General features: G+C 39.4%; 1 protein-coding gene across 5 annotated transcripts in view; it reads left to right on the top strand.

Moving 5' to 3' along the window:
- Window positions 1-10738, top strand: part of Osbpl1a (oxysterol binding protein like 1A) — a 262262-nt gene that overhangs the window by 56480 nt on the left and 195044 nt on the right. For all 5 annotated transcript variants that reach the window (XM_029570707.1, XM_029570706.1, XM_029570705.1 and 2 more), the window contains one exon: window positions 6586-6697. In XM_029570707.1, coding sequence (XP_029426567.1) covers window positions 6586-6697 — 112 coding nt within the window. The remainder of the gene's footprint in view (window positions 1-6585; window positions 6698-10738) is intronic.

Genomic DNA, 10738 nt, shown 5'->3' with positions numbered 1-10738 from the left:
TCTCCCTGCTGAATACCTGCAAACCACTTCCCTTTTCTTATTCAGACACAAAATTGGGCTGTTTTCTTTATTATATAATTCATCATTTTCTGGATTTGGTAATTTCTTGAAGTTTCTTTATTAGTTTTTTTCTCATTGCATAATTAACATTAAATCTTTGTAAGAGCTTCAAATTTCTTCTACCATGTAGTCAAGATCTCATATAATTACTATTTCTCTCCCCGTTCTGTGTGTCCTTTTGTTCTCTGGACCAGTTGTCCTGGAGCTGTGTACATGATGGTCAGTCTGGAGCTGCAGTTCCCAGTAGTCCTGGGAATTCTAGTCACTGTGTTCCTATATTGGATTTCCTGTTTTTTGGGTCTCATGTCATCATGAGCACAGTTTTCAGGAGATCAGTTTTTTTAGAGTTTATATTTGGAAATAACTCCTTCCATTTTGGTTGGGTGATAGTTTGGCAATATATAGATTTCTAGGTTGGAAAAAATTTTGAGTTTTTGTGTATTTCATACAAACATCTTGTCTTTATACCCCCTCCACCATCTGCATTTTTCCATAACCTTCCCCACCCCCACTGGATTTCATGCATTCTATCATTTATGTTAAAGTCTATCAAGTCAAGTTAGTGTACCCAGATGTCTCTTAGTGCACTTTCATTCACTGGGGTCTAGTCAGCCTTTCTAGAGTCACTCTCTTAAAGAAGGTCGGCTCTCCCTCACACAGCAGTAATAAGCTGCCGGTGGTTCTTTGGGTAAGATTGGGCCTTCTGTCCATTTCCCCAGTTCTATGCTGGGTTTCTGTCTCTGTCAGAATTTTGAAGGTTTGTGTTACTCTTCAGTTTTCAGTGTTGTGGACAAGTCTAGGGTTCCTGGAGTGTTTCAGTTGACATTACAATGGCAGATACCTAAAATAATAGTGACTTACTATATATGTTACACATGGAAGTCCAGGTCAGTAAGTCCAGAGCAGGTGGCAACAGCTTTTAGAAAATCCATAGGTTGGTGTGAGCACAGACATGTGTGAGACATGCTGCAGTCCTGCTTCCCGCCTCGCTTGTGGGCTGTGCTAAGTGCTGAACAAAGATGTTAAGGCATTCATCTTTGAGGGATGCCCTGTCAGGACAGTGTTGGAGCCCTGGAGTAGCAAGTACCCAGTAAAGATCCCATCCCTTCCCTCCCCTCCCCTCTCCTCCCCTCCCCTCTCCTGTATGGCTTTGGCTTATATCCTCCAGTATAGAGCCAGCTAATTCCAGGAATCAAACCACAGGAAGCAGAGAAGGAACAAAGAATACTCTCTCCTAGGAGATTCTTAGAACACTGACACTTCTGCTTGACCCCTTGGCTAGAGCAGTCACCTGACCATATTGGCTAAGGGGTCGCTAGAAAATGTACTCTTGATTTTTGGAGGCCATTTGCTCATCTGAAAATGCTTCTAGGGGTGAGAGGGGATCATCCCTTGTCATTAGTGTCATGAGATTTTACCCTGTTTACCTTTAGACTTAAAAATCTATATTAGTTTTCTCTTGTTATATAACACATTACCACCAAAACTTGGTTTAAATCAACACTTGTTTATTTTTTCTGAAGATGAGAACTCTGCATAGCCTAGCTGTGTTGTCTGCTCAGGGTTGATGCAAGACTGAAATCTAGGTGTCAGCTGGACTGTGTTCTCTTATGGGGCTTGGGAGATACTTGGGAACACATTCAGGTTGTTGGCAGAGCTCAGTGCAGTCATAGGATGGAGGTCTGTGCTTGTTGGGAATTTCTCTCAGTTTATGTAGATCATTCTGAGGGCTTAGCTCCGTGGAGACTCTCACACTTCCACTTTTTCCCAGGAAGTATCCAACCCTCTTGCTCAACTTTTTTTTAACATGGGGGTCTCATACTTTACTCCAGGGTGGCCTAGAACTTACTAGGTAGCTTGTGCTGGCCTTGAAATCATGGAAGTGCTGGGATTATGGGTGGCAGCCACAGCGCCTGGCTTTCCCGTCCTCTTGGAGGGCTCCCTTAAGTAGGATATGTCCATATAGCACAGTTCTCCCCTTATTAAAGTCAGGAGTGCTGGGTAGCATGTCTTTAGTACAGAAGTAAAATCAGTCATGTCTCCAGTCCTAAAGATTGTACTCGGTTGAACACCAGGGGTTGGGACTTTTGATGGCCACTTTAAGATTCTCCTCTCAAAGAAGAAACTCACACTTTGGCTTTAGAATAGTTTCCTCTGTTTCAAAATGACTCAGTTTTCTCCTTGTGGAATCCTAAGAGGTCGGATGACAAATGTCTAGAAATGGTCTCCTATCTTCTTATTGTTTTCACTTAGATGGTTCCTGTTAACCCTCCTTTCCCCTAGTTTTGGGGAGGATGTCTTCAAATTTGTTTTCTAATCTTTCTATTGAATATTTTCTTCTTTAATTTTCAGGAATTCTTGATATCCCTATTTTGTAACATCCAATTCTTGGTTAATCTCATTTCCCTGAGGGTATTAACAATGTTTTAGTTATAAATGAGCTGAACTTGAGTGTCCAGCCAAGTTCACTTTTCCCTTGTCTTGCTTCTCTACATTTGACAAATTGGTCAAAGTGCTTTCTTGGTCAGCAATATTAATATATCACTGTTTTGATACAGGGGAGCACCAGGGTCCCCCCAGAGGGTCCTTGGTCTCATTCATAAAAGAATTTAAGAATAGACTCAAATGGAAACTTTAGGACGACTTCATTAGAATTTAAAGAAAAACCATCAGGGCAGGCAAGCTGTAGATCTTGGCAGCTGCCTTGAAAATGGAGGGGAGAAGGCAACAAGCCATGAAGCTCTGTCCATTTAGAGCAGTCATGGAGGTCAGACAGACACATGGAGAACTGGCAGCCCCATGGTGGGGAGGAAAGAGCACTTTAGAGAAAAAGAAGTACAAGATGTCGGAGCAGCCCAAAGCCTTAGGAAAAGCATGGTTAGGAAAGAGATACGAAGAGGAGGAGAGGGAAAGTGAGCAAGACTTAGGAGACCTCATGTCTCTACTTAGGTCCATACGAACTGCACTGAGAGGTGGGAATTCTGGGAAGGAAACGTTCACCATCTCATGAACACACTAGGTATTTCACCTATCTCTTCAGCATGACTTAAGGTGAACCCACCTTACTAGGGGTGGGCCTGTGACCAGGTGATCTGGCAAAACTGGAAAGTTGGGTCTTCATCTAGGCCAGAGATTCTGATGCTCTTGGACAGTTTTAAGTTGTTTTTTTTTCCCCTACTGTATCAGTTTAAGAATACATATTCAAAAGCAGCCACTGTTCAGGTACATGGAACAAAATTGACTATCCCTTCCCTCATAGAGGGGAACAGACACTAGATATAGAAAGTTAGGCTGGGAAAGTAAGTAGGTGGAGTAGAGGGATGGGAGTTAGGAAGCAACTAAATGTTCTTTACATAGAGTGGGCACTGAGCCTTCTCTGAACAGGAGTTTGTCTTAGGCGCTGAGCTTTCAAAAATATGATTAAAATGTTTCTACACTTTTTCAACTTCCCTACCATCCTTTTTAGTCTGGTTCTTGGCTCCAACATTTAGCTGGCTTCCTTAGGAGAAGACTGTCCGTGGCTTGCTAATTTTAAGATTTCTATTTTCATGTCTACATCTGACAAAGCTGATCACTTCTCTGGGAGGAACTCTGCATGTTCTCTCCTCTGCTTCTATGGCTGTTTTGATGGTTCTTTTGTTAGAGGAATTCTTCCATGTTTCTTACCCCCTTTTCTCTGGAAACTTCCTCTCAAAACGTGTGTTTTCTGGTTTCATGTGATCATCCTAGGGGATTCTTTGGAAGCTGTAACTTCACCTCATGCTTCTGCAGTTACCCAGGTTCACTGTCAGCTGCCTGTTGTGCCCTCTTCCCTAGCCTTCAGTCCTCATGGCTCATGTGTTTAAGAAGGGACTTGTCTTCCTCCACACTCGACCCCAGTGTAGTATTTACATAGAGTCTGGGGATAGTTTTCACTGTGATTCCTTTCTGCCATCTGCACCTAGGAATACACCCCATTGCTTCTTACCTTGACTTTGTCCTTCAAGTCATTTTCCTAGCTTTTTCTTATCTCGTTTTCATGTTATACCAGAGTTGCCCCCCTGAGCATCATAATCTCAGCTCCAGTTTTGTCAGACTCATCTTTGCCAAATCTTAGCTGTAGTTTTTCTCCCTAGTGCTAGAGAGTGAACCCAAGGTCTCACACATGATAGGCAAATTCAGCCACTGAGCTACACGCCCACTCTCCTTTGTATTAATTACCCTATGTATTAGATACCTAGGAGTGTTTTCTCTGTAGGACCTTGAACAGTATTAAGCACATAATTCATAAAAAAGAGTTGGAGATACTAAAAGGTTAGAAGACAACAGAATACTCAGTGGATGAAAGGAGTTCCCTGTTAGGGAAATGTAAGTAGAATTAGGCTTTCTTGAAGCACCAGGGACTCCTCAGGACTCGAGGAGGATGGTCGCTAACTGTTCCGTATCTGTGCATGTGTTACAAAAGGCAGGAATTGGGGCAAGGGAAGACTCCTTGGCTACTTTGCAGTCTCTTGAAAATGAAAGCCACTGGGACATTAAAAACTGCCCATGACTTGCCTGTTTGGGGTCTGTTTGATATCTGTGGGGTGAAGTACAGCCACCAGTCCTCTGGGTTGCCTTCTGGCTTTCTAATTCTGAGTCTTGGGATAGCCTGTTTCTGAGAGCTCCCATCCCCCTCCTGATTCTTACAGGTTAGATGGCTGAGTAGACCTGGAGATTCTGATTCAAGAAGCCTGAGGTGGGGCCTCCGACTAAATTCCTTTTCAGACTGTTCAGTGTTATCATGACCATTTTATTTACTTAAAAAAATTATTTTGGTTTTTGAGGCAAGGAATTGCTGTATAGCCCAAGCTGGCCTTGAACTCACTGTCCTTACGCCTCAGCCTCCTGAGTGTTGGGTTTACATGAACGAGTCACGATACTCTGCTCATTGCCCATTTAAAAATTGGATTGTTGTTGCTGACTTGCTAAAATTCTTTATAGTCTATGTACAAATCTCTTTTCAGATATGTGATGTATAAATTCCACCATTCTTTAGCTGCTTCTCTTTTCTCACATGAAATATTATAAAACATGAAAATATTTATCTTAAAAGGTTAGGTTACCTTTAAGACTATATGAAATTCTAAAATATCTTATGAAAATTCTCTTTATTAAAATATTAGTAAGTTTCCAAAAGGGGATTTCCCTATTTTTAAAATGCGTTGTTATGGGACTAACAGCATAGCTCAGCTGTAGAGTGCTTGCCTAACATGTATAAAGCCCTGGCTCAATTTCCAGTGCTGGGAAGAAAAAAAAAAAAACCACAACCAAAACTGCATTTTATACAATAATATCCAGTCATGCCAAATGCATTTGAAACACTATAATATGCCAGAAAATACATAGTAGGTGAAAGGCCTACAGCACAAAAGTGAAGCCATACAGGTCAAATTATGTTAAAACCAATCTCATCCTTGAGTGGAGTGTGGTGGTATGCTCCTATGGTCCTGTCCACTCACAAAAACAAGGCAAGAGGATCATTTGGGGCCAGCCAGGGCTATGTAGGGAGGCCCTGTCTCTTCAAAGCAAAACGTCAAATTTATTCAGAGGAAAAATGATGAGAAAGACCTAGGCCAAAATGTTGATGGTGGTTATATAGTGATTAAGGTAGTAACTATATTTTTGCTTGTTTTATAGTTGTTGTTTAAACATTTTTAGAAATGTTTTTAAATGTAGGAAATTTTATGAGTTAAAGCAAAGATAAAACTCCCAGGGAAATCTGACAGGATCTCTCTTCCTGTTTTCCGGGGATCATCAGTTTAGTTGTTAGAATAGTACTTAGTGTAGAGCTGAAAACCAAGTATTGCCATGCTGGGTGCTGTACATCTTCGGATAAAAGTCACATTGCTGTTATCTGGATTCTTCTCCATGTGTGCTATCTTAGGTTGAAAGCTGATCTATTGATCCTGGACTCATGTATTACTACATTACCAATCATTCTGAAACTCTTTAAAAGAGAAGTTAGCCACCAAGAGCAACTTGAACAATGCTCTCGTTTGTTGGATATTGACTTTAGGAAATGGTTTGCTTCAGTATAAGCAATTCCTTCAGTATGATATGTCCTGTTGGTCTGCATCACTTTAGAAGATATTTGCTCTACTTTCCATAAATGTCAGAATTAATTTTTAAAAATACAGGCATTGTAGAAATTGTTTTCTCATCAGGCCTTTAGAAGACTAGATGGACACACTGTATGCTCTGTAAATTATGGCTGTTTTTGCTACATATTTAGTTTGATCATGGGTTATTTTTATAAAGCAGCCAGAAAATTTACTTTGAAAAGTCAATTACAGAAGTTGGCTGTATATTGATTGTGGATTGGGAATTGTTTAAGCAGTTATCTGTTATTAGCAGAATTATCTGAATCATGTATTTTAGACATAATTTGATAGGAAGATTGTTATATAATTTTCTATTTTTAGAAATTATTTAAAAATCAGTAATTTGGAAAAAGTGTTATACAAAAAGTAGTAGTCTAATAGCTAAAAATTTCTGTGTTTTTAGGAGTTGGTGATGCTTCTTTTAGAATACAATGCTGATACTACTGTTGTAAATGGGAGTGGACAGACAGCAAAGGAAGCCACTCATGACAAAGAAATTAGAAACATGCTTGAAGGTAAATATGGATCTTAACATAAATAGTCATTGCAAAATCATTGTTCAGACTCATTTTTGGAATGTTTCTCCACTCAGTTCCTTGTTGCTGTGGCAGAATCACTGACAAAAGTAACCTCATGGTTTATTTTGGCTCTCAGTTGAAGGGGATCCAGTCTGTTATGGCAGGAAGGCATGGAGACACATGGCTCCACAGTAATTGGAGCATGTGAGTGGGACTTTGTGTCTTGGAGAAACAGGAAGCAGTGAGTAGACTGGAAGTGGGGCAGGGCTGTGAACCTCAAGGCCCACCCCTCAACTACTCATTTTCCTCTGGTAGGTCCTGCCTGTCAAAAGTTCTACAACCTCTCTAAATAAGTCACCAGCTATGGACCAAATATTCAGACACAGGAACCTGTGAGAAACATTTCACACCCAAACTGTAACACTCATGTCTAACTTGAAACCTCTGGTTATAAATAATTATCATAAGTTTTAAAAAAGTTTTCAAATATACAACAAAATGAAAAGTAGAAAATTAAAGACGGGGCATGTGCCTGATAAACTGCTAAATATGATGATGAAAAAGTATGGAAATACAGGACAGAGAAACTGTTGGAAGTGTAGCCATTGGGCACTATTTGATAGTTGGAAGATAGAGCCAGCCAGGACTATCTTCCTGAGGACATTGTAGTGCAATAGGCAACAATTTCTTGATGGATCAGCTTAATTGCTATGAACATCAAATACTAAATTTCAATTAAGGAGACAGTATGGGCCTTTGATACTTATAGACATTTCTCTACAATAGTTTAAAACAAAAACCTTCCTCTACTTATACTGGGAAACTCTTAGGGAACAGGAAGAATTAGTCTCTTAACCAGGGCTTTGACATAGCGTGGGGAGATAGATAATATCTACTTGACAGATGAGGACTCAGAATAAAGTTGCAGCTTCACACATGTTCTGCGTTTTTCTTTTAATTTAAAGAAGGATATATGACTTTGTATTTAAGGGGTGTTACTTTTGTAATTTTAATTATTAGTATTTTCCTACATGTGAAAACCATGGTTCTGCTTTTGACACCTTTCCAATTGGCTTAGAGAACTGCACTTTCTGGCTTATTCTGTAGTTACAAAATAATGCCTACTTGTTAACCATTTTATTTAAAAATCAACACTGTATATACTAGTGGGGTCAGCATGATGTTTCTGTGCATCCATACATTCCACTCACTGATCACATCTACCCACCTTCTCTAGCTGTTCTTTGAGGCTAACTTTTTTGTCAGACATCTTTAGATGGGTGTCTTACTTTGTTCCTGCACTTAAAATGACCTGATTTCAGTGAATAAGCAAATCAACACTTAGCATCTTCTGTCAGTCCCTGTGTCATGCCATTTTAGGACTTGTGGAACATCCTGGATATGGTCTCTGCCCATTAATCCATCTTGATCTAATTGAAAAGGTGAAATAACTGTCTTTGATCCTGTCCTTTCATTTTAATGTATCACCAAAGATGAGAACCCAGAACTGAGGTTTTCCTGACAGACTGAAATGTTAGGTTAGTCTGACAAGTTGACATTTAATGAGGGGAATTGCAAAGACATGCTCTAAGGCTCTTCTGAAACCCAAGCTGTGCAAAGACAAGAGCTTAGTTGACTTTGCAGGTAATGTGATTTGTCAGCTCATGTGGTCCTAGCCTGGGAAGTTGAAATAATAGACTTAATTGAGTGATTCTGTTCTAATGAGATCACCTTACCCAAATATAATACCATTTACAGACTTCAGGAAATGCAGAGAAGAACCTACCATGATAATAGATAGACCAGAAAAACCAGGTCATAGGATAATGCACACAGAGGCAGGAAATGGAGGCACGTACGCACACGCACGCGCGCGCACACACACACACACACAAATAAAAAAAACCCAAAAAACCCCTCAAATATCTGAAAAGATGTTATTTCAGAGAAGGATGATCTTATTTGTGGCAGAGACATGGCTGGTCCATGGCCCATTTGGTTGAGTACCACAGAGTTTATCTTTGGGCCTCATATATCATAAGGTGTGAGTTGCCTGGACAGGTGCAGTGTTTCCCAGGACAAGAGGTGGTCTGAAGAGGGTAGACTGCTGCCTGTCCAACGCTGTTGAGGAATAGCTGCTTTCTCTACAGTGCAGCTGTCTTCCTATTTGGAAATGTTTCTATCTGGTTGGAAAGTTTCAACTGTGATGTAATGGATACTTATATGCCTTTTGTTCTGCACTTAGTAACATTTTGCTCATATCTAGTTTATCTTTCAATATATTACCTGATGTTATTAGATTTTTTTTGTTGAACCATTTGAAAATAATTTGTACATATAATGATATTTTACCTCCAGAAACTGCAGTGTTTCTTAGGAACAAGGCTGTTTTCTTACATGATAACAATATTCCCACTCAGTGTCTTTGGGCATTGGTTCCAGGAGCCTAAAATCCTGGACCTCTGGATCCTAAAATCCATGGATGCTTAAGCATGCCATGTATAAAATGGGCTCATTTTTGTGTATGACCTATATACAACCTCCCATATACTTTTAAACTACATATTTGCTGTAAGTTATTCATCTAGTCTGGATATAAGTCCCTTTTCAGATACATGGTTTTTAAAACATTTTCTCCCATTCTGAAGGTTATTTTTTCACTTTTTAAAAAGAATCTTTAAGGCACTACAGTTTAGTTAGATGAAGACCCATTGATAGCTTTATTTTTGCTTTCTGTGTTCTTACCCCAATGTCACAAAAAGTGTTCTATTTTCTTTAAAGAGTTTCAGCTTATATAAGCCTATGATTCATTGTGAGTTAGAATTTGCATGTGAGGTGGGGTCCTTTCCTGCATAACTCCCAGTTGTCCCAGTACCATTTGCAAAGACACTTCTGTTCTCCCTGGATGGTGTTACTACCCTTGTTGAAAATCAATTTAAATGATTTGAGTTACATAATACCTAATACAATGTAAATGCTGTGTAAATAGTTATGCTCTGTTGTTCAGGGACTAGAGGTAAGGAATACAATATTTAGTACAGATACTTTTTTTTTTTTGAGTATTTTCAGTCTGTGGTTCGTTAAATCCAGCATTGAAATCTGTGAATATCAAAAGCTGACACTGTAATGATCAATATCATAAAATCTAGCACTAATACCCAGATTGAATACTTCTAATCTGAAATTGGAAGTATTCCAAAATCCAAAACTTTAATTTTTGTGATTTTCATGCAATATAGTTTAATATTCAGATTCCTCTTCTTTTTCTGCACCTCCTCCCACTTCCCTCTGCCCAATTTAATGTACTCTCTTAATATGTGTTATATGGCCTATAGAGTCCTTTTGAGTACCATAATGCCTAAAAAGGGAATTGAGCATTTCTACTTTTGAATTTTTGGATTAGGAACACTTTACTAGTAAACTAGTAAAGTTTTCAAATATTGTAAAATCTAAAACAACTCTGAAATTTGTGGACTGGAGAGATGGTTCAGTGGTTAAGAACGCTGGCTGCTCTTGCAGAGGACTAGGGTCCAGTTCCCAACACCCACATGACAGCTAACAACTGTCTGTAACTCCAGTTCCAGGGGATTCATTGCCCTTTTCTGACCTCCGTGGACATTGAAAGACATGAATGTACTTACAAACGGGTGATACATTCATAAACATAACATAATAATAAATAAAATATTTTTAAAGACCCTGAAATTTTAAGAAGTCTTGATCTCAAGAATTTTGGATAAGGGATACTCATTAAAAACAAACTTTTAGACAGTCTCCTTGTAGGCCAAGCTGGCCTGGAACTCGCCATGGAGACCAGGCTAGCTTCAGTCTCACAGAGATCTGCCTCTGCCTCCCAAGTGCTGGGATTAAAAGCATGCACCACCATACCCAGCACGAGTACTCAACTTTTTAATAATATGATACACATTTCACATATAAATTTTACCAATTATCCAAATTAGGTCCTTTCTTTAGACCGTTCATTCAACCTAGGTCTAATATACAGTTCCTCTATTTTATCTGAAAAAATTCCCCCAA

This window comes from Nannospalax galili, unplaced genomic scaffold, assembly GCF_000622305.1.
Source record: "Nannospalax galili isolate Female #2095 unplaced genomic scaffold, S.galili_v1.0 scaffold162, whole genome shotgun sequence".
NCBI lineage: Eukaryota > Metazoa > Chordata > Mammalia > Rodentia > Spalacidae > Nannospalax > Nannospalax galili.
Note: the sequence above shows the minus strand (reverse complement) of the source record. Positions and strands in the feature narration are given on the sequence as shown.